The 22,447-nt window shown below is 45.6% G+C and overlaps 1 protein-coding gene across 1 annotated transcript in view; it reads left to right on the forward strand.

Annotated features, from left to right (window-relative positions):
- The window catches only part of PRR12 (proline rich 12), an 886,666-nt gene that overhangs the window by 814,610 nt on the left and 49,609 nt on the right, over positions 1-22,447 (forward strand). The window contains exon 12 of the mRNA XM_069605180.1: positions 10,592-10,720. Within this exon, the coding sequence (XP_069461281.1) occupies positions 10,592-10,720 (129 nt within the window). The remainder of the gene's footprint in view (positions 1-10,591; positions 10,721-22,447) is intronic.

The following is a 22,447-nucleotide window of genomic DNA, read 5'->3' on the forward strand; positions in this document are numbered from 1 at the left end:
CTAAAGGTCCCATGTGGCCAAATTTTAAGGCTCCAGATAAATCACCAAAAACCCACAAGCTATCCCTTCTCAACTGTCATCTCTGTCTAAGCTGTACTTCAGTGCAATAGTACCGTATTATACTTTATAAGCAGCTATCGTTCGAAATTCGGATATGGTTTATTAGTACCTGGCGAGGGACAATCAGATTGTTACAAAAAATCTGATTGGCTTTTGCCAGGTCGTTTTCTGGCCGGTGAAGACTCGCCTGAAGTGCTCTGTTTGGAGCACCGAGTCCCACAGAGTACTTTCCTTTCTTCCCCGGCCGCCATGTAAAGGAAGAAGGGACTATGTGTAGTCCCCGAACCATGATGGCCATTTGTTTTGTTTTTTTGAGTTGATTAACGGTTTCATCGCCGTTTCTGAACTCGAGAAAAGAAATGCTATTAGTACGCGGCGCTTACATGCTGTGGTACTAATAGCAACAGAACCTGAGGAGGGGGGCATTGCCGGTCTGGTAATGCCCCCGGGGGTGCGTTAAAGCCCTTTATTATTTCTGTCATAGAATTTTTTAATGACTCCACGCTTCTTTTTAGACACAGGTGCAGGAGATTTTGAGTTCAAAGGTGCAGTGTCTGGAACGTTTGAGTTTAAAAATTCTTCTGGCTCATAGAAACCTTCATGAGCACTGATCTAGTGATTATTTTTTAAAAATTTCAGCAGGCTGGGTCCCTGGGACGAAATTACTACTGTTCTGCAGTAGTACAGGAATGAGTAGTGGCTAAAACCTCTACTCAACCCCACACTTCTACTAAACCACCAGTGGTCCCAATCATAAAGCTGAAACAGGAACAACCCAACAGATATACCTCCTTCCCCTCTTCTGTTGACGTGGGCAGGGGGCCCGGCTATACACTTCAGGAGGAACGTGAGCTAGCACCGAAGCTTCCAAACACTAGTTAAATGCCAGATTTAAAAAAATGTCCAACACGGTTCTATAAAAATAGGATTCTTTAATGAAACTAAAAATATAAACACTAGTCCAAAATCGCTACAACCCACCCGTGTAAGAGAAGAAACAGACTATGCACTCTTTGTAATGAGGTCAAGCACTCTTGGTCTGAAGTTAGGGGTGCACAGTCCATATTTTCAGCTGCACATTTAATTCCAATGACCACAGCCTTTAAAAAAGGACAGCAGTGGGGTCTTAAATGTCACTACAGCCGTTTACGACAGGCCAGGGATACAGAATAACTTCACATAGGTTTCAGGTATGTTCATGGGTCACAACAGCTTCAAGCAGGCTTCTAACCTATTTTCCACAGATCAAGACCGCTTTCAGACTAGTGAAATTGATGGATTTCAGCCAGTCATGTCGGCATGGAGACCAGTCGAGATGATTGCTTCTAGCAGGTCGAGTGGGCATTGCGATGGGTCAAGAAGATTGCTTCAAGTGGGTTGACTTGGCATCATACAGGTCAAGACGATAGCATCCAGCGGGTCGAGTCAGTGTTGGGAGGGACAAGTAGATAGCTTTGACTAATTAGAGTGCATTGAAATGGCTTGAGACGATTGCTTCCAGTCGGTCGAGTCAGTGTTTAGAGGGATCAACATGTGGTGATTGCCAAAGACCGGTCCAGCTGCTTGCAGTGGCTTAAAAAGCCACTCTGAGGGATCGTTGGAGCCAGCTCAAAAGCCGGTCAGAGCTGGTTCCTGACTTCTGGTTGCTCGGTAACCCATTCAGGGTCTCCGGGGGAAGGTGGATCCTTGTTCTGCTCTTCACAGCCAGAAGAGTTGTCAGAGAGTGCTTAAAGGGGCTTCACCTCCAGTAAGTAGGTGTCCGAGTACCAATGGTTTCTGCTTGCAGCATCCATTGTCCAGCCAGTAAGTCACCTCACATTTTTCCCTTGGATGGTTGAAGGAAAGGGCTTGCTCCTTTTGTGAAAGTCTTTATCTTCACTTCTGTGGAAGAGGACTTTGGGGTGGGCGGAACCCCCGGTAAAGTTCCATATGAAATTCTTCTATGCTTCAAAGATAACTCAACACAGAAAATGGCCTCACCCCTTTGAATAGGCAGTCTGCTACATTGGATTGGTCCCCTTCTATTCTACGGATTCCAATCCTGGCTGCTGTGTTCAGAGTATTTTGTCTGGTGATTTCATTCCCAGAGTGCTTTATTATTTTTATTTTATTCATTTGTAACACTCTTAATACCAGCGAGGGGTTTCTAAGCACGGGATCAGGATTCAAACTGATGTTGTGGGAACGAAGTGGGTAGCTTGGAACATATAATCTGAGACTCTGTACGAGTATGTGGATTTTGGCAAGATGTGTGTAGCATTTGCTTGCGTATTCTGAATTTAGATATACCATTGGATTTCACAACGATGATCTTAGGAGGTAATGAGTTACTTGAGGTCCTTTCAGTCTCTCAGAAAAAATCTTGTTCCGAGGGGCCGGTATTGGCAAAAATATGAAATTAAGGGGCTGGAAATCACGAATTGCACCTACGGTTGCGAATTGGATTGAGGAGATGTCTCGCCTTGCAAACATGGAGAGAGTACTTTACAGGAGACAAGGGAGACTGACCTTTCATGCAAATATTTGGGATAACTTTCTGAAGATGTACTAGTTCTTAAAATGTAAATATGTATATTTTATTTTAGTCTGCATGTAGTTGTTTTTTGTAATTTGCTACTGACTGTTAATGGTTCTTGTGGAAAATGTACAAATACATATTTCTTTTTAAAATGGTTCCCAGCTATCATTCAGGGGAGATTTTATCTCAGTTTGGGAAGTGGACAAGGCTTCCCAGAGGAATCAAAAGGGTGGTTTTCTGAGATGGCCCCAAACGTGTTTATTTTATGAAAGCCAGTCCCAGAAGCTGATGCACAAAAGGCCTTGTCAGTGAGATGAGTCACTAGCAACCAAGCCAATAATAAAATAACACCAAAAGCACATTGAAACTTTTATTTGTCCATATTACAGTTGGCACATCCTGTTTTCAGCGTCTGCATCTACATTCAGATCAACAGTGGCCTTGACAGGTGTGCTAAGGGCTGACACAGGTTGTTCATGATAGAGCACAGACCCAAGGACAGTACTATTACGCATGGGAAACTTCTTTGGGAAAGATCCTTTTAAATCACAAGGCAACTGGCATTGCCTGTAAAGTTATAAGAGCCAAAGTAATACTCACAAAGTATTGCTGCACACTTTGCTACAGTACACAGTTAATTTGATGGGCGGAAGAAGCATATCACGAGCTGCTATGGTGCAACACTATGAGACAATAGGGAAAAACTCTCTCCCATATTGGTCGAATTAAATACTTTCAGGAAGGCTTGAGATCTACAGTGCAGGTGAAGACAATGAAAGCACCTAATTATAATTATCACCCAATAGTAAGCGCAGCTCTGGGGGTGCATTTGGTCAATGCCAGGGCTCTAGGCGAAAAGAACAGCGTCTCTCCACGCTTCAACGCACCCCTAAAAAGAATCCTTTTAGAACCTGTTGGCTCAGGTCGGTAGATGCCCAGAAACAATTAGAACACCCAAGTGAATTGCCAGAGGAACAGAGGGGCAGTGCGGAGACAAACAGGGCGGCCTCGAAAGAAGACCTAGAACGCTGCTTTCAAGTATTTCAACACAAACTTTCTTACTCTCTACAATTGTAATTCGGTAACTTTACAACAGAATTCAAATCTGCCTTAGTTGACATACGAAAGCATATTACCTCTACAGGAGAGAGAACTGATATTAATAAGGCATTACAAGATTTGGCCAAGGATTCTACACAGTCAGAAGAGTTCCTCGCGCAGTTGGCCCGAGCAACACATAACGTGGAGTTGCATTGCAAGGATCTGGAGAACCGATCAAGAAGCACCCACATTCGGATACGTAATATTCCAGAGTCTGAACGATTCGGCCCTGAAGGAGGAAGTGACAGCAGTCTTCAAAGATCTTTTGAACACGGAAGCAGAGATAACAATCCCTATAGACAATTCACAGGGTAGGTCCAAAGCGTCAAAACCCGGCTGCTCGACCCAGGGGCACCTTGGTGGCATTGGCATGTTACCCCCAAAAGGAACACATCTTACGGGAAGCCATAAAAGTGACACAAATCACACTCAATGGGAACTATATCCAATTATATCAGGATCTCTATCCACTTACACTACAAAAAAGAAGAGATATGTGAGAAATTCCACAATATTTGCAAACACAGAAAATACCATACAGATAGACCTTCCTATTTGGTCTTTTATTTACTTGGGAGGGTAAACAGTATATCGCATCACAACCAAGGAGGAGGGGGCCCATATTCTACATCCTTACCAGGAAGATCAGGCGAATAAAAGCACTGCGACCGGGGCACATGATCCTCGAGGCCCGCGACACTGGGAGTAGACAGCTGTAAGACTGCCTTGAACAAAAGCCCAAAAGGGACCCTCAGAGAAACAACCCCCAGCACGGTGATGGATTAAGAAGATGTTAATTGACGTGGATGGAAACGATAAGGTGCAATATCTCAGAATAGGAAAGAAATATGTAATGCTGGGGCACAGTTGAAGCTCATCTTGGAACCCATAAAAACCTATACAGAGGGTTTTAGGCTACCCTGCACATATCCGTGATTTAGGAGGTGGGGCATCTCTGAGGACTGAGTCCAAGGAGAGAGAAGCAAGGATGGTCTACGCCAGGGAGAGAGGATTGTTGTTGGGGTGGAGAGGGGGAGGGAACAAGTTGGGAGGGGTGGCTTGGGGGCGGAGGGAATTGTACATGGGACGGGAATCCGAGATTTATATGGTTTGGCTTTAGGAAGAATCCTAACACTTAATATTGGGGGCTTAATTCCCCCTTCAATAGAAGGAAACATCCTCTCAGAGGAGAGGGTAGCAGCCATTCAGGGGAATGTGCAGCGGCTGTTGTCGATAAAAACAGCCACGGTGCGGACCATCAAGTCGTTGCTCTGCATGATGTCATCCTGCATCTACATCGGCCTGCTCTGCAGGTTACAGATGTAACCTTTTGAGGAGTTCCTGGATGCTCGCTGTGTATAAGTGTCCGGAAATGTCGCGGACAAGATCACTCTGGACTGGTGATAAGGAAGTGGGGCGTCCGCTCCATCATCGCCCGGGGCACAGGGTTTAAGAACCCCCTGTTCCAGGAAACGGTCACGACTGATGCTTCCCTGGAAGACTGGGGAATCCCACACCGGACGTCTGCGTGCCAGAGCCATGTGACTACCGGAGGAGAGGAATCTACATGTGAACATCCTGGAGCTGCGGGCAGTGTTCTGGGCCCTCAAGTCATTCCTTCCGTCTCTGAAGGGCAAGTTGGTGAGTATCCTCAAGGGCAACACCACCACAATGTTCTACATCAGGAAACAAGGGGGCACTCTATCCCTGGTGATCTCCAGGGAAGCGCAGGAATTATGTCGCTTGGCCGTTGCACAAGAAATGTTTGGGATTCAAGAAATCCATTGCGGATTCCCTCAGCAGGGAATTGCACTCCTGCCACGAGTGTGAACTTTGGCAGAACCAGGTGGACTATATCTTCCCTAAGTTGGGCAGGCCCTATATCGATCGGTTTGCGGCGGCAAACTCCAAATGCCAGAAGTTTGCCAGCAGATTCCACCAACCGAGGAGCCTGGGAGATGCGTTCTCCTTCCTGTGGGAAGGGATGTTTCTATACGCGTTTCCTCTGTTGCCTCTCCTGCTACGAGTCATCAATACACACAGTGTCGGTGCAGGATGATACTCCTAGTCCCGGCATGTCCGAATCAGATTTGGTATCCGGACCTGCTCAGGCTGTCAGCGTCGCCTCTGATCAAGCTACCAGCAGTCCCGAATCTTCTCGCCAGAGGAGGAGGTGCAATCCTGCATCATGACCCAGGATCTCTCAACCTGAGGGCTTGGCTCCTGCAGCCTAGATTCTGGAGGATATGAGTTGCCTGCGGACTGCAGGGAGGTCCTCGCCAGGGCGTTGTCACATTTAAAGTGCTACGGTCACAAGTGGAAGCGTTTCACTATGTTTTGCCAGTTGCAGAAGATTACCCCTCTGAGAATCTGTTATGATATTCAGAGGCAAACTATAATAACACTAGATTCGGCATTCAAAAAACGGCACCCACCTCCACTCAGGTCCTCAAAGATCCAATTTGATTGTAGTATTAGAAGATAGTGAGGCTCCACTAGAAACCCCTCCACGATCCAGCCAAATGGGGCTAGAACGAGGTGGAGTCTCCAGGGAAAACCCCCAAAGGGGAAGAAATCCTGTGGTGTGTTGCTAGGGTGCGCGGACTCCTGAGGGCAGCAGTGGTGATTCCTTAATGTTGATCGGTGTCTTTATGAAAAGCGTCAGTCCGCAGATTCTTCCATATTTGCTATCCCTGGCCAAGGCCAGACTGGCGCATGCCTCAATCAAGGTACATCTGGCGGCTATCTCCCCTTATACCAGGTTTCCAGGAAGGTCTTCACTTTGGTCTCATCCACTCAAGGAATTCCTTGAAGGACTTTTTGGTTCTTTCCCGCCGGTGAAGGCTCCTGCCCCGGCTTGGGAACTCAACGTGGTTCTGATGAGTGTCAGGGTGGCCCCCTTTGAGGCGATGCATCAGGCTCTTCTCATGTTCCTCTCGTGGAAAATGGCTTTCCTTGTTGCCATCCCCTCCGCCAGGAGGGTGGGTGAGATACAGGCCCTATCCCGCAAACCGCCATACATGGTTTTCCACGAGTCGAGGGTGGTGCTGCGGATGCACCGCACTTTCCTCCCGAAGGTTCCATCGGAATTCCACCTCAACAAACCTTTGATTTTAACCGTTCTTTTCCCAAAACCTTAATCACCGGCTGAGAGGGCCTCGCACTCCCTGGACGTTGCTCGTGCCCTGAAGTTCTACATGGCATGCACAGAGTTTTTGAAAGATTTCACAGCTGTTCGTGAACTTTGGTGCTGTGAACCATGAGAAGGCCTTTTCTAAGACTTCCATCTTAGGTGGCTCTCCGGCTGCATCATGCACTGTCATCGGTTGGTGAACCGACCACTGCCCAGCCGTCCGAGAGCACCCTCCACCAGAGCGATAGCTGCGACTACAGCGCTTATGCCCCTGCTGGACATCTGCAGGGCTTCTACGTGGAGGTCCACACACACACACCTTCACGAAGTTCTACTGCGTCAATGAGGAGTCCAAAGTTGGCCAAGCATTGCTACGCAACCTGTTTGCTTGAGGTGAGTCTGTTCCAGAGGTAAGAGTTGATTGCTTCTGTAGAGCCATTCCACCTCCTATGGTTGTACTGCTGAGTATTCGTTATTCATGAGCATGTAAATCTATGTCAGACCCACGCTGGAGAACAATAGTTACAGTTAAGTAACTTGTTCCTAATTGGTACTTGGCGGGTGAAAAATTGGAAGTTGTAAACAAGTTTCTGAGGCTTGTGGAATCTGCTTAGATCACATGTATCTTGGCATTCCTTTAAAAAAATCACCATACGCCTTATTTCTACAGGGATTTTGCCTCAAACATTTTTCGAAAAAATTGTTGATTATCAAAGTGTTGTTAGGAAAGAAGGGCATAGCATTGAAGGATTATTAGAACTATATAAGATTAGTAGTATTCCAGGAATTATGCATGGGCTAGAGACACTCCCAGTGCAACTGATACTGTTACTGGATCTTCTTGAAGGTACATTGCTGCACTACTTGCTGAGCCTACTTCGTTTGGTCTCAGTGGGAGGCCCTTAGATGTGAACTGGGCTTGATTATGGTTGATTCATCAGTGCACATTTTTTGCAAAGAATTATGTGGGCTAAGGGTCATATGAATTCCTTACTAGGAATTAATTCTAGCTATGAACGTAAGACTTCTAATCAAGTTTTTCGTGAGTTAAGCTCTAGCTTGGAACATTTTCAAGTACTTGGTTTACGTTTTACTTGGGAAGGTTACACTATTTATTTCATTCGAAACATGAATGAAAAAATGGTTTTAGATCGTTCTGAAAACCTTGGGAAACTTGCTGGGAAAAGAAGATATGTGGATTACTCGATTCAGGGCTTTTATCGAAGTACGTCCTTTCCGTATTTAATACAATTTTGTACAATGGAATTACAACGATATATTTTGTATCTTTGCCTTAATATTTTGCCCAAGTATGAGTGTACTGGGCCTTGGCAGGATATTCCTTTGGAGGAAAGACACTGCCGCCTGTGTTAGGCGGTTATAGGATCTAGTTGACACATACTTGCTGCTTGCCCTGCTATGTCAGAATGTTATCACAAGTGATCTAGTGGTTTTGTTAGTTCTCCTATTAGGTTTTCTACAGACCAATTATGGGCGAGCATATATTTGGCTTAGTCTTTAATAATCATAGCTTCCTCCTTTTTATGTATGCAAAATAGCTTTATCCCTTTTTTGTTAAAAAATTAGTCTTTTTTTTTTCTTGGTGATCTTTTATGTAGCAAACTAACTTGCTATTTTAGTCTGTTTTGTATTTAAGCTTTTGTGATTTTGGGTGTGAGATTAACTTGAATTTTTATAGAATGTATCTAGTGTTAACGGGACATTTTGTTAATGTATATGGTATTATTAATTGTTATTGTATTATATGTATTTATTTCTTCTTTGTGCAAAAGGTTTTCTTGGTAAAGCCAGAATGTACATAATAAAAAAATTAACCTCAGTGGTTACACAAATGTATACCATTTCTGAGCCAGGGATATTTTACTTGAGGAAACTGAGACCACAAGTCCCCTATTGGATTTTTGATATTCAGTTTTTCTAAACTACAGCAAAACCTTTTTACTGAAAATTGCAGATATTTTCACTGCACTGTAATACTAATGCTGGGAACACCCAATTCTGCATGCAGCGCTACCCCCCGGTGTGCTGGGTAACTACATAAATTTAAAACTCAGCTGAATTCTGAAAACCACACCTGTGGAAAAGAGCGGTTTTGTCACTGTTTCATGCTGCTGCAGCTGTTTTCACTGAAACATCTAATATTAGTTCCTACCTTTTGGGTCCTGGGATAGTCTATTTAATCTGTACTCTCAGGTTTCCCTCTGATCTGGGGTAGAGATTCTTTGAAGGCGAGTTTTTACCGCATTTTACCCATAAAGTTCTGTTGGTGCAACTTCTTCTGGCATCTTGGGTTCATCATATAACCTCTGGAACACGTCTGTGTAATCTTTGTGGTCCTTCCCTGGAGTAGCTTGTCGCAGAATCTGGCCCGTGGGGGGTATATTAGACTTGCTAGCATTAAAACGTATGGCCCTTTAACTTTTTCCATTCATTCCTATGTAACGCTAAACCTACTCTGAACTCTCCTGAAATTGACTCCGCAGTAATGGACCTGCCCCTGGACATTTGTTTTGGGTCCAGTGAGCTCTGGACCATGTATTATATTTTTATGGTCATTTCATCGAAATTTTTCCATCTAAAAAATGTCCATCTAATGCATTTTTTCTTCTTTTTTGGGGGGGTTCCAAAAAAAAAAACATTTTCTACCCTTTAAAATGCAACTGAACAAATATTAACCCTTTTCCCCCAAAAAACATGTTTTACCTATTTTTTAGTACTTACTTTTGATTTTATACTAATTCTTAGTCATTCCCTGCATATCTATTGCGGCAAATGTGCTTTCAACACCGTGACAATTTGTGCACACAGTTACCATATTGTTTCTTGAAATATATCAAGAAGATGATGGTGTCTAAAATGTATATTTTATTTGTGGATACCTTTGGGGTGGTTTACAATTGTTTCAACCTTCCTATTACTTTGCTATATTATTAAATGTCTCTTTGGATTAATTTTAATGTATTGCTGTGGGATGTATTTATGAATGTGGATTACTGTTTTAGGCCTTAGGCATTTATATCGTACGTTTACTGCTGCTTTAAATGGGTTTCCCTTTGTATCGCATATCATATGTTAGGTCCTGACCATCAGGAATAGTGTCTTCCATATATTTGGTTGTATCTGTAGCACAATGTTTAATATTGTGCTGGCCCATATGCTACTTACTTACTTGCCTGCTAGGTGTGATGGTTCTGTAGTTTTCCCCACCCCCTGATATTTTATGATGGGTGCTAAACTCTGGTAGAGGGCCCACACATTGACATTGCGGTTAGAGTCCTTGCATAGGCATTACTGTTTTTATATAATGCCTGGTATATTTTTAATACTATGTATTATTACCTAGACTGTTTATTTAAATGCATAGTTTTGTGTGTGTGTGATTAGTCAACGTAATATTTTCCAGTATGTGTGGACTAATTGTACCTCTGTGTTAGCCTACCCACCCAAATCCTATCCCCCTGCCCGCGTTGCATAATTTAAAAGAGGGTTGGCTTCCCTTTCTTGTCAGGTGTGTTAGCCTTCCCATTAGGGCTATTGGTTGCAGCACCCTCAACAAAAGATGGTGCAAAAACTGCCCTACCGCTCGTCAAGGCAAAAGAGCTCACAGATTGAAAAAATAGCATGGACTATATTAATAATCCATCCCTGGTGAGGCACCAATTCATCTTCCCTGGACAAAGTATGATAGTAACATGCATTAATGAAACAATCCATTGTTTATTTGTATTATCAATTTCTCCTTCGGTGTCTATTTGCAGGAGGCCCTACACACATTCCCACAGCTCCACATTGAACCTGGGGATGCCATGGTGAAAATAAAGCCAGGCGGTGAACCGTACAACAGGAAAACGCTCAACAAGTTAAAGAAGAACGTATCAAAACCCCAGGTAAGAACAGAGAATAGTTCTTCCAGGTTGGGATTCCTGATTAATGGGAGAGTTCAGGTTGTGCCAAGGGTTTGGAAGTCCTACTCTTGGAGTGCAACCAATGAATAAGTAAGGTGGTGCTGCTGGAATTCAATTACTGGGTAAGACTGATTAGATAAATGTTGGGTTTGTAAATGCCTGCCTGTAAAAGACTGCAAGAATGATACTGGAAAACCAAAGGGATGACAGACAAATGTCCATACCGAAGAAAGTCCAAATTCAGTTGCCAATCTAGAATTCCTATGCCAGGTATGTCGCCTTGCACCTGAGACTATTCTCCCAAAGAGCCTTGCTCTCCAAAATCATGTTCATTGACTTCCAAAGTCCTCTGAAAATCCTGGGCAGCTCACCACTGCTCATTCGCTTTTTTGCCATGTCTTACCGAAATAAATAACTAGTGGAACCTGGACGCGTGAGGGATTTTGGGTACACTACACGTCATGTTAGGGATAGTGTTAGTCATGCCCATGGCGACGTACCTTTTGATCTTTGAAAAAAAGATGCAATACTCTGCAATTACCACTAGATTGCGGACTATTTGCAAAGCATGTGAATCTAAGCAGATCCACAAGCATCAGAAATATGATTAGGGTGAGTAATGTATGTCATTTCATTCTCCAGCACAGGCTCTTACATGGATTTAAATGAATATTCCCAATCGTTGGACTGGGAATCCTCAGTACATTTAAAGCTAAACGTTTGACTTAAGAACTGCTCACCTCCTCTACAGTCTATCTGTGTCACTTTGGGTCATACTGCCCCAGCTAATGACCCTCTTCCTCTTAAGCTCCATCCCTGGTGGCCATCTTCAGATATTTACAGCACGTTTCTCAGGTTGGGAGTCCTTGAGCTTTGCTCTTCAAAATCTGTTAGCTATTATCTCTCTTCTGCCTATTTATGTGGAAATTATTCATCTAGCGTCACGTTGTGGCTGCTGGTGGCGAGGACCCGTTGCCAGAGAAGATTGTCACATTGGCTGATCTTCGGCTCATCGCGCCACAGGCCCAGGCTTGGGCCTTTACTCCCAACACCATGGCGGATGCCAAGAACAAGTCTTTGGAGGTCCTGCAAAAACTACGGCCTGAAGAATATCTTCGTCGATCATCAGCACCTCCGGTGCATTTACTGTCTTCATCCCGACCACGATGCAGACGGGTATCCAATTTGCCAATCCTTTTCATTGAAGACGTGGAAGGACCGCCATCAGAGGTTGGCAGTGTGGATCAAAGAAAAGAAGGCCTCTGACACGGCCTCCGGACATAGTCATGCCTCTTCCAGGGCCGGCAGGTCCAAACAGCGTGCCCCTTGTAGTAAAAATAGGTTGCAGTCCTTTAAGGATGCTTCCTTGGCAAAGATCCAAAAGAAGGTAAAATCACTTGCTTCATCGCCCTCCTAGTCAACGGTCGATGCAGCTGCGGGACTCAGTTCAGAGAGAGGCCTGTCCAGGCCCGGCTCCAGCAGGGGGGCCAGGCTCCCCAAAGGCCAGCCCCTGGCCCCCCTAGAAAGCAGGGCCGGACTGGGAACCAAAAGAGGCCCTGGAAAATGTGATCAAAGTGGCTTCATATTTTGCTGTACGATCAAGCAATATTAGTGCACAGGAAAATATTACTGTACCAAGATGCACTATTTTAAAGTAGGGAAAATAGGGCTGGTCGATTCTGTCATATTGAAAACAAGAATTGGCAATGCCAACAGTTTGTGTAGGCATGGCAAGCGCTTTCCAAGCACTGCTGTATTGGTATTAACTGGCCATTAATGGTAGCAGGTGCAAAACGGTGTAAGTACCTGGGCACATATTAGCAGTGCCTGGCAAAAGCCTAATACTTATACACAAGCCAAAACTGTTTGCTTTACCAATGTTTATTTTTAACAGGACTTAAGAGAATGGAATGCATAGTGCTTGTAAATCGAGTGGCTAAAAGCAGACCTGGTGAAGACATTTTTATTACACCAGTAGTGGGTTTACAACTCCAATTAAGTCATTAACTCTCAGAAAGCTGCTTCGACAAAACACTGGCAGGCACTTTGAGTGTGAAGTTTGATGGTAAGGCTTGATTTAAACAAAGTTAAAGAGTTGTCTGGAGGAGGTGTTTTTGGTGGGGAGGGACAGGAACTGGGTAGGAATAGCCATAGGGATTATCATGGGCAGTCAGTGGGTGGGAAAATAACCAAACACCTACACGCTGGGTGTCCCTCCTCATAGCTGATTTCTCCCCATCTATACTTGGTTTATAACTGGTGCAAGCGCCATCTACAAGCCCAAACTAATAGAAAACAGCACAGAGATGAGGATAAGAGAGCATGTAGTGAATATTACAGCATTGGAATCCCATGACATGGTGGTGTGATGACAAATGTGATTGTTAAAGCTGAGGGTGAAATATTACAGCACAGGGCTGGACGATTTTGGCGCAAATACATATTATGTCATGGGTAGGTCATGCTACAGCACAGGACTGGCTTTATGCGGGGTTAAGGGATTACATAATATGGAAGGGGATTTTTCTCATGTGGAAGAAATATTACAGCATGGAGCTGGGGTTTTGCACACCAGAGGAACCATTGAGCAGTGGCGGGCTGGAGGATTACACAGCATGCACAAGCTGTGGGGTGGGGTGCTCTGCGCAGCAAGAAGACAACTGCATAGGCAGGCACCCTTGAATTAGCCAGGCAAATATGAGTCTAGAGGATCGGGGAGGCGGAGGGGAGGACAGAGAGTGTGTGGAGCAAGGGGTGTGCAGGGCATAATGTACTATCCAACAATTGCTGAGCAAGGAGATATTTAGTGCAGGTGTTTTGGGGAAATCACACCAGACTGATATATTACAGCACACAGGGTGGGGCATTAAAGTGCAGGAAGAGAGGTGCACACCACAGGGAGTGACTGTACCAGCAGAAGCGGCCAATGTTACAGCGGGAAGTGGATGGTGCAGCAGACACTGATCATATTACAGCACGTGGCTGGAAGAGTACAGCATTGGCAGAGCACACTAGCCCCACTGAGAATGTTACAGCACAAGGGGGTAAGCTCCTTGCTAAGTGCCACCTGCGGGCCAGAGACGCCATCTGCACGCCCTGCAGCCCCCCTCCGCAGCCAAAGAAAGTCTGAAATCGAAGGAATGTGTTATTGTTCTCGCAGAGACAAAGGGGTACAGAAGCAGAGATGCCATGTTAAGGCATCCAAGATACAACCTTATAAGGGGTTGGCAGAGGGAGGGTGCTGGAACACCCCCTCACAAACATCTCCTCCCTGTCCAGAAACAGCATGACCTTAGACCTGGTTATCAACTCCGGGGGCATGCAGACCTCACCACCTACCACAAGCATGAAAGATCAGACAGCGCTGGCCTGGATTGAGGTCCATTGGCAGAGCTTTGTGGGAGTGGTGTGATGGAAGAATGGGGATTGCTTGTAGCCAGGGTTGAGTTACATTGGTAGAGCTCCATGTGAAAGAGCCTCTGACTGTAATGGAACAGGAGGTAATGCAGGCCAGGATGGAGGCTCCATTGGCAGATCTGTGTGCAAGCCACTGTAATGGAATAGGGGTTGCTGCTGGCTAGGATTGAGGTCCATTAGCACAGTTTTGTGAATAGCTTTAATAGAAGCAAAGGGGTTACTGCTGGTAAGGCTGGAGTAGAAGGAGGCTGTCTTTCACAACAAAATGGCAGGACCACAAGCACCTCCTACGTGGCCTCCTGGGAGTAGCCACGGTATTCAGGGAGGTATTGAACGTACACCATGTTAGATGGAATAATGACTGGCGTCCTCGTTGCTCAGCCCCTGCAGAGGATGAGGTAGCATCATCCTTGATTCTCCCCAGACAGGCTAACAAGACATGGTGGGGGAAGGATGGGGTCGGTGGGAGTGATTGTAAATGGGAATGGTAGTCAGGGGGAGCTGATGGAAGGTGACTGGGGGGTGATATTGCCACACTATTATTTCTGCTTCTCTTTTGCTCTGTACTGTTTTTTTATATATCTCAATTATAGCAGTATGTTGAGAAAAGGTACAAAACATATTTCTTGGAGCATGAATAATTGTGATTAATCTCTGACTCTTGTTAGATGCAGTATACAGCTTTCATTTTTGGCAAAAGCTTTCCATATGGAGATGGGAGAGCCTATGGAAGATGAAGTGAGTAGCCAATGGAAGGTCAAAGTAGTGCGGGAGCTTATGGAAGGAAACAAAGGAGCAAAGGGATAAAAAGAGCAGAAGACTGTGGAAGGGGTACTGGAGAGCCTGTGATTTTGGAAGGGACGAGCAGGCGGTAGGCGAGAGCAGATTTCCCGATTTAGCAAATTGAGTGAACCTGTGTAAATCATCTCATGTCAGCAAAACCTGGTGAGGTGAACAGCTGTTTCCAGCTAGAGTCATACCCCTAAAAATACATCTCCAATAGTAGAAAAAGACAACTTAAAAAAACATGTAACATTTGTTGCACTCATGACAGCGATTAACTACTCCCACCATAAGCTCCACACCCATACCCCACCTACGATCTGTCAGCCTTGCCCAAGAATCCATTTGGCTTAAATCTGCCACGGAGTGCAATCCCAACAAGCATCTTTATCAGCCATTCAAGTAGTCTTGTGGGTAAATATGTCAACCCTGGTCCTAACAACCTGGATTTGAATTCAGGTTTCTGCACCTTATAAAGCAGTCTAACAGACTAGAGAAGTTAAGGGCAAATGGATTTTTCAGATACAGGAAGACATTTTTTGCCGGATCACAGATTTCAGAAAAGTTTGGCCCCCCTCATCACAAACCTGGACCACCCAGATAACAATTCCTGGAGCTGGGCCTCGGCCTGTCACCATCACCGGCTCCGTTGACAGCCTACGGGCAGTCAGGCTGCCTCCGTCTACATGAAAGTAGCTGGTGTCCGGTCTTCATCCAAGAGCAAGATGTTGAAGGGCCTGTCTCATCCTTCATCCACTCCGTCATCGACATGAGCCTCGCAGAAGACTTCATCCACTAAAACGCGCCCCGTCGAGGACTGTCCCTTTGACGATTACCTCGTCAACGACCCAGTCTACAAAGACTGCTCTTTCTTTGACAGCTGCAAAACTAAAGGGTTCGTCCACACCCAGGGTTTCCTTGCCGCCTAGACCTCCGGCTGGGCAGTTCAGATAATGATCCTGTTGACGACAATGCCTGTTCCTGCTCTGCAGGCTCGTCATGTCCTCTTTCCCTAAGAGCCCTGGTTTGGTGAGAGACCTGTCTCCAGCTCAGGAATTCCTGGCTAGCCCCACCAAAGATGCACCACTCTTCACTCTGGCACCCCTGGGATCCCCAGGAGGTCTCCAGCAATCTACACCAGTTCTGAAGAGGACTTGCCTGAGGATTTTTACTCTGATCAGGAAGGGGGGGTAAAGGAGAACCTGACCACATTCTGCCAATGCCTCACAAGGGGTCACCGGCCTGCTGGCCTTCCCAACCGTTTAGTCCTTCAAGGGGCTCAGGCCCGGTCCCTGCACCTGCTCGTGCAGCCAGGGACATGTCCTTGGACATCTTACCCACCTTACACACAGTGGTGGCGGAAATCCAGCAGCGACTGCCCACTACTCCTGCCACTGTTCCGGCAAGGAGCCCTCTGCGGCCTTCTCGAGTTCAGCTCACGCTGCCTCATAAGGCCTCTGTTACCAATGCCGGTGGCGCTGCCCTCTGCGATGGACACAGACACCGTCACAACCGGTCTCACACAGACGAGTTCGACAATTGCGTTCTGTGAGGGATCAAGAGTAAGACTCGAACACACTGACATGTTAGGTGATGTGAGTAATCTGAAGGCGTTCTCAGGAGTAGTACCTGGGGATCCGTTGCTCAGGTGGCCAGGGCAGGTCCATCGCTCTTGGGTCTCAACCCTGGGGGCGGACAAGTGAGGGATGATCACCTGGGCAGGGAGTCCTTGGGGACTGCGGGGAGAGCGTCCAAAGGGACTGCGGGGAGAGCGTCCAAAGGCGAGACATGGTATTTCCCCGTTCCTTGCCCCAATCCATCCTACCCACCCTCTTTGTTCATGGGATATTGTCGCCTAAGTCCCAGCCTGCCCCTTAACCTTCCGTCGCCAGAAGGGAAGATAACCTCTCGTGGACATCAAGAGAGACCAAGCCCTTTTTCAACTCTTACCACTAACCTTGTCTCTCCTTCCTCAAAACCCAGAAGGTATGCTGGGAACCCAACTTTTTCCCCCCAGTTATACCCCTCCAGTAAAAAAGGAGATTTATCATCACTCCCTCACCTTAATGGGCCCCAACAAGTCCCCACACCTGGTACTGAAAAGAGAATGATGCAAGTTCAGGCTCCCTCAGTCTCTCCGGGGTATTTCCAATCACACCCCATCTCCCCAACCCCATTTCCAATAAGTACTGGGACGAAGAAGAGGCAATAGGGAGCAATGAGGAGTACCCATAGAAACAACATAGCAATACAAAGTGAGGCCTACCATGTGTAACACCTTTGAATTGCAGGTCCCAAAGGTGCCTGAGGGGCAGGTGGTGAGACCCTGACCACGACCCATTGCACCCAGGAAAGACCGCTCGCTGAAAATCGGGAGCGTGTGGTTGGCTGGAGCGAAAAGGGAGAAAGACGAGATTTTGGAAAGCAGCATGGAGCGGAAAGCGAGAGTGAAAGCATAAAAGGAAGGAACAAGGAAAGTGGAAAGAAGGAGAAAGCGCGCTAGCGGCGCACTAATAAAGCCTAGTCCACAGTAAAGACTTTCAAAGAGATATAGAAGTAAGAAAAGGGGGCGGGGGTCGTACCCCGAAAGGAGAAAACAAGTGCACAGAAGAGTGAAAGAAGTGTACAAGAGGCACAGCACAGAGAAAGTAAAGCAAAAGAAGTTTCAAGTGTACACAACAAAGTGAAAAAATCGCAGACAGGGGCGAAACATCAGAGTGGTCGTGCTTAGGAGGAGCAAAGAACCTGGCGTTTTTTGAAAGTTTCTGATTCTAGACCATGAAAGGATTGTATTTGAAAGAAACTGTATACAAGAGAAAGGTACATCCTGACAAGCTGAACTTGTGTTTGAGACTAGAGAGGTCTAGGCTTGGGGACGGGAACCCTGAGAAGCCTAACAAGAATTGTTATATTTTGTTTTGTGTTGAACTTCGTAAAGCGGGGCATAGGCTTCGGGAAGCGAACCCTAAGGTTTGGAACTGCAAAGATAGAAGCTTGGGGGCAGGGGGAGGGAACCCCAAGAGACCGTAGACATTGTAAACTCCATTGACTTACTGCAAGAGCCCTACGTGGAAGGTTCCTTTTGAGTTTAACTATTTTGAACTGGCAGAACTGAAAGGGGCCCCTAGGGGACCCTGATGTCTATGGAAACAAGGCGAGTCACCACACGATAGAGACGCCAGACACAAGGTTGTATTCCCAAAGCTAGGGTTTTATTGCAAAGCAAAAGTCTCAGTTGGCCAACTCGATCTCACGCCCCGCGACGTGTATCTCTAGACCTCGAGGGACGCAAGAGAGTGAATTACGTACATCAGTTCCATATATACAAAATGCATATCAAACAATCGGCTATGACATGTTTAACACCCCCCTTTATTGGGTTTCTTTGAACTTGGTGTGATGATGGACATCTCCGACCACTATGACACCTTCAAACATCTATTCTAGTAACAATTTGCAATTTGTGAGTGCGAAGGCATCTTTCAGTTATTGAATAGAACACAGCGCTTCTGTTCTTGGAAGCAAACTACATACGGGGGGGAGTTGCATTCCGGACCTTGCTATCTATCGGGTGCTATTTGCGTCCTGGGAGCTGACATGCTCTAGCGGGCTCAGCAAAGGGGGGCCGTAAGAAAAGCATAATTCAAGCCTTTAGCGGTATTATTCTAACATATTCTACCATATAACGAGACTGGCTGGCAGCTGTGAAATGATTAAATGCCCTGCAGCTCTGCTTCAAGGCTACATTCGGGAGGGAGCCTGGCATTCTTCCTGGCGCTGCCTACGTTTGTGTTTCAGCAAATTCTTGTTATCCTCACGGCCCTGTGGCCTTGTCCTTTTCACATACAGACAACAATGTTTCACAGTCGAGCAGTGTAAGCGGAAAATATACTGCGAAGCAATAGGAACAGAAAGCAATGAGCAATGGTTAGAAAATAAAATGGCGATTATTGTTACATCAAAATGGCCGTTCATTAGCAAACTCGAAAACCTATATTTTGTCATATCATGTATGAGACGGTTGGCCCACGGCCACCAAAATGCGTTTGCGGTTTCAAAGTAGAGGTATCCATATTTCTAGACTGACAAACCCTCCTTTGGCCGTATGCCAAACGTCTCATCTATTTATTGAAACCTCCTTTAGTGATGATGAATCTGAAGTACTTATGTCTGAGTCTTGCATGCTATCGTGGACATCATTGTCTTCATCAATATCTATTGCCATCAACTCTTTTACTGCTCTCATCTCATTTGGGTCTGGGCTAGTTCGATCATGAGGTTGTTTTTTCTTTGTTATCATATGCATGCATCCTTCCGTACATCCCTGTTACCTCAGCGCAAACTATGGGTAAACAATGTATACAACAACAGCACGTTAGGAATATTCCGAACACCACTACTAATATTGAGATCAACTTCCATCCCCAAGATCGTAGTATTACCCAAAACCAAGATCCTATTCCCCAGCTCCCTTCTCCAGTAGGGAGTTCAGAGCTTAGAACGTGCATTTTCTTTATTGCTTCAAAGATCGTGGGGGAATAATCATCGACATAAACGCAACATGCTGATCCCACTGTTTTGCAAATTCCCCCACGATCAACCAGGATCACATCGAGAGCCATTCTATTTTGCAGCGTCATTAACCTGATTCCTCTTTCTTCCAACGTCATGTTAAATAATATATCTGTTGTTGTGTTTATTGTATTCTTTAGGATTCTGGACAGTTGCCTTATATTATAGGAGTTCACTATCTGCCCTAAGATGGAATGAATGATTTTGCTACATCAGTTGCTATTAAAACACCTTTCTCAGTCCTTTTGACTCTAGTTCTGGATAATCTGGCCATGGCTGCTGTTTCTAAGAGGAATACTCCTGGGAACAGAAGCCCTAGGTAACCTGTACCTCCCCAGTTTCTGGGCAACCAAGGGTATGCTTTCTCTCCACATATAAAATAAACTGGATCACCTACGTATACTGGTTCTATTTCCCATTTTAGAACCACTGTATTCATACAACCAGCATATGTTCCGACTGAAAAAGAACCTTTCTTTTTTTAGACAAAAAGGGACAGTTATTGGGCTATAATTCACCGTGTAAGATGGGGGAATTGCATCTTTGTCCCCTTCTGTTCTTACACAAAACGTCATTACAGATGTTTTTTCTGGTGGGGACAATCTATCTCGTCTATTTTGTTGTTATCTTTCGTGTACTTTTCCTCGTGGGCTCTGGGGCTATTACTTGTGCTTTATGGAAAATGGAACAACCCACAGGCTTCATTATTATCTCCTCAAACTCATTCATGTTGGTTTTTGTCTAATTGACCCGTATTACTCTCATTCCATTTCCCATAGAACATTGGACCTAAAGATGCACTACATGCAGAACTTAATGGTAATGGCTGCACATACCACCCTATTCCTTTCCCGGCATGCTGTGGTAAATGGGCACATACCCAGCAGTTTGTTTTCTTCAGGATTGCATGTGTCATGTTCATTATCAACAGTAAGGTGTTATTTCCAAAACCTTCCCTGTGTTTTTCTTCCATTGGGGTAGGGTATAAGTGATCACCTGAACCGGGCTATCAGTAGTGGATATATTAATTATTGGTAAAAACATTTCTAATGGGTGTATTGTTTCTACCCACCATAATATTAGGGCTGTCTATATTGGTGCTACCACGCTCATAAAGCACATTATTATCGTTAGTACCAGTATACAATTTGTTTTACCATGCGTTTTTCTTAATCTTATAGTCTTTATAATTGACTCATTCTCAGCGGTGGTGGTGCAGGAGGAGTCTGGAACCGGTCCCGGCATGTTTCTCGTCATCCTTCTTTTTTATCACAGTTTGTTGTGGATATCTCTCTTCGTCGCGTTTGCTCTGATGTTAATAAGTTCAATGGAATTGTCACAGTTCAGTTCTGCCTGTCCTTTTTTTTTTCTTAGCCTGGATTCGATTATTCGTTTTTAGGTGAGATCACTTGTCCCCTCTTATACTGCTCAGAGGACCTTCGATCAGTTATCTTATCGCCTTAGTATCATGTGCGCCCAGCTTGTCCGCTCTGGTTCCGGACACATGTACTTTTTATGATCGCACCGAGGAGCCGCGAGTCTTGAATTGTCCGACTTGCACAATTCTCACGCTTCTCTCCTCTACACCTCTGGTTCCTTCTCCGTCCATGAGCTGAACCAGAGGTTGACATAAACACCAAAAAGAACTGCGGATCACTTTGTCTTCCGAGGCCGCAGGTTGTATCGCCTTGCTCCTGGTATCGTATGATCCGTGAACAGTACCGATGCACTTCCAGATTTAGGCTTGAAGTCAGCCTGTGGCGCTACTGCAGGTGCTGGTGTGCCGCGCCAATGATGCAGATCCGTTCTTTGGTGTGCTGGCAAGTGCTGGTGGGCGCCAAAGGGGTACACAATTTGGTTTTGCTGGTATTTGCAAGGCAGATTTCGCGTCGGTCAGCAGTGATGTCGATTCTGCTGGGCAACGTTGGGTCACTCTTTGCCATTCCCCCTCTTTGGCAATCGTCTCAGGCTTTGTTTCGAGTTTCACTTCTCGTTTTGGCAGCTTAGGTGGCTGCTTACTGGCAACAGTTTCTTTCGTTTCTGGGACCGCTGTCTCTTTCCGGTCATCAGTGTCAGGCAAGTCTTTCAGTGTAGTTGGAATCTTCTTGGCATGGGTGGCATGGATCCACGACTTCCTTCCATCCACCCATATTGCCGTCTGCGTTGCCAAAAGTACTTGATGGGGCCCGCGCCACCTGGGTGCTAATGATGACTTCCTTTCAAAGTTCTTTAGCAGCACCCAGTCTCCTTGGTCCAGCGCGTGCCCCGGACCGGTGTATCTCACTGGTAATGCCTCCTGCACCTGCTGATGAATCAAACGCAATTTCTGCATTAAAAGGCCACAATAAGTACTAAGCACAGGATGTTCTATCTCACTAAGTCGTTTTGGCTGAGGTGCGCACCAAACATTTGCCGGCCTCCCCATTATGATTTCGTACGGGGAGAGCCCAGTTTTAGCCTGTACAGATGTACGCATGCATAATAGTGCTATTGGTAATGCATCCACCCAACTCAACTTGCTTCCCGCACAAATCTTGCTAATCTTTGATTTAAGAATCCCGTTGTGCCTCTCCACAAGACCGGCAGAACTCGGATGCCTTGAACTTTGGAGTCTCTTATCAATCTGGAGACCAGCACATATCTGTAATACCACTGCACCCACAAAATGCAGTCCATTATCAGACCATAGGACTCGGGACAAGCCAAATCTGGAAAAGTACTCCTTCAACATTACTTTTGCCATCATCATTGCTGTGCAGTCTTTCAAAGGATATGCCTCCACCCACTTACTGAATGCACAGATCACCACCAAGACGTATTTCAAGTTTTGGCACCTCTCCATCTCTATGAAATCAAAATGAATTACCTCAAATGGCATGGAGGGTGGGCCAAAACTGCCTGTTGGAGTCACCGTTCCCTTCCCTACATTGTGTTGCA

This window comes from Ambystoma mexicanum, chromosome 1p (genome assembly GCF_040938575.1).
Source record: "Ambystoma mexicanum isolate Mex_15411 chromosome 1p, UKY_AmexF1_1, whole genome shotgun sequence".
Classification (NCBI taxonomy): Eukaryota; Metazoa; Chordata; class Amphibia; order Caudata; family Ambystomatidae; genus Ambystoma; species Ambystoma mexicanum.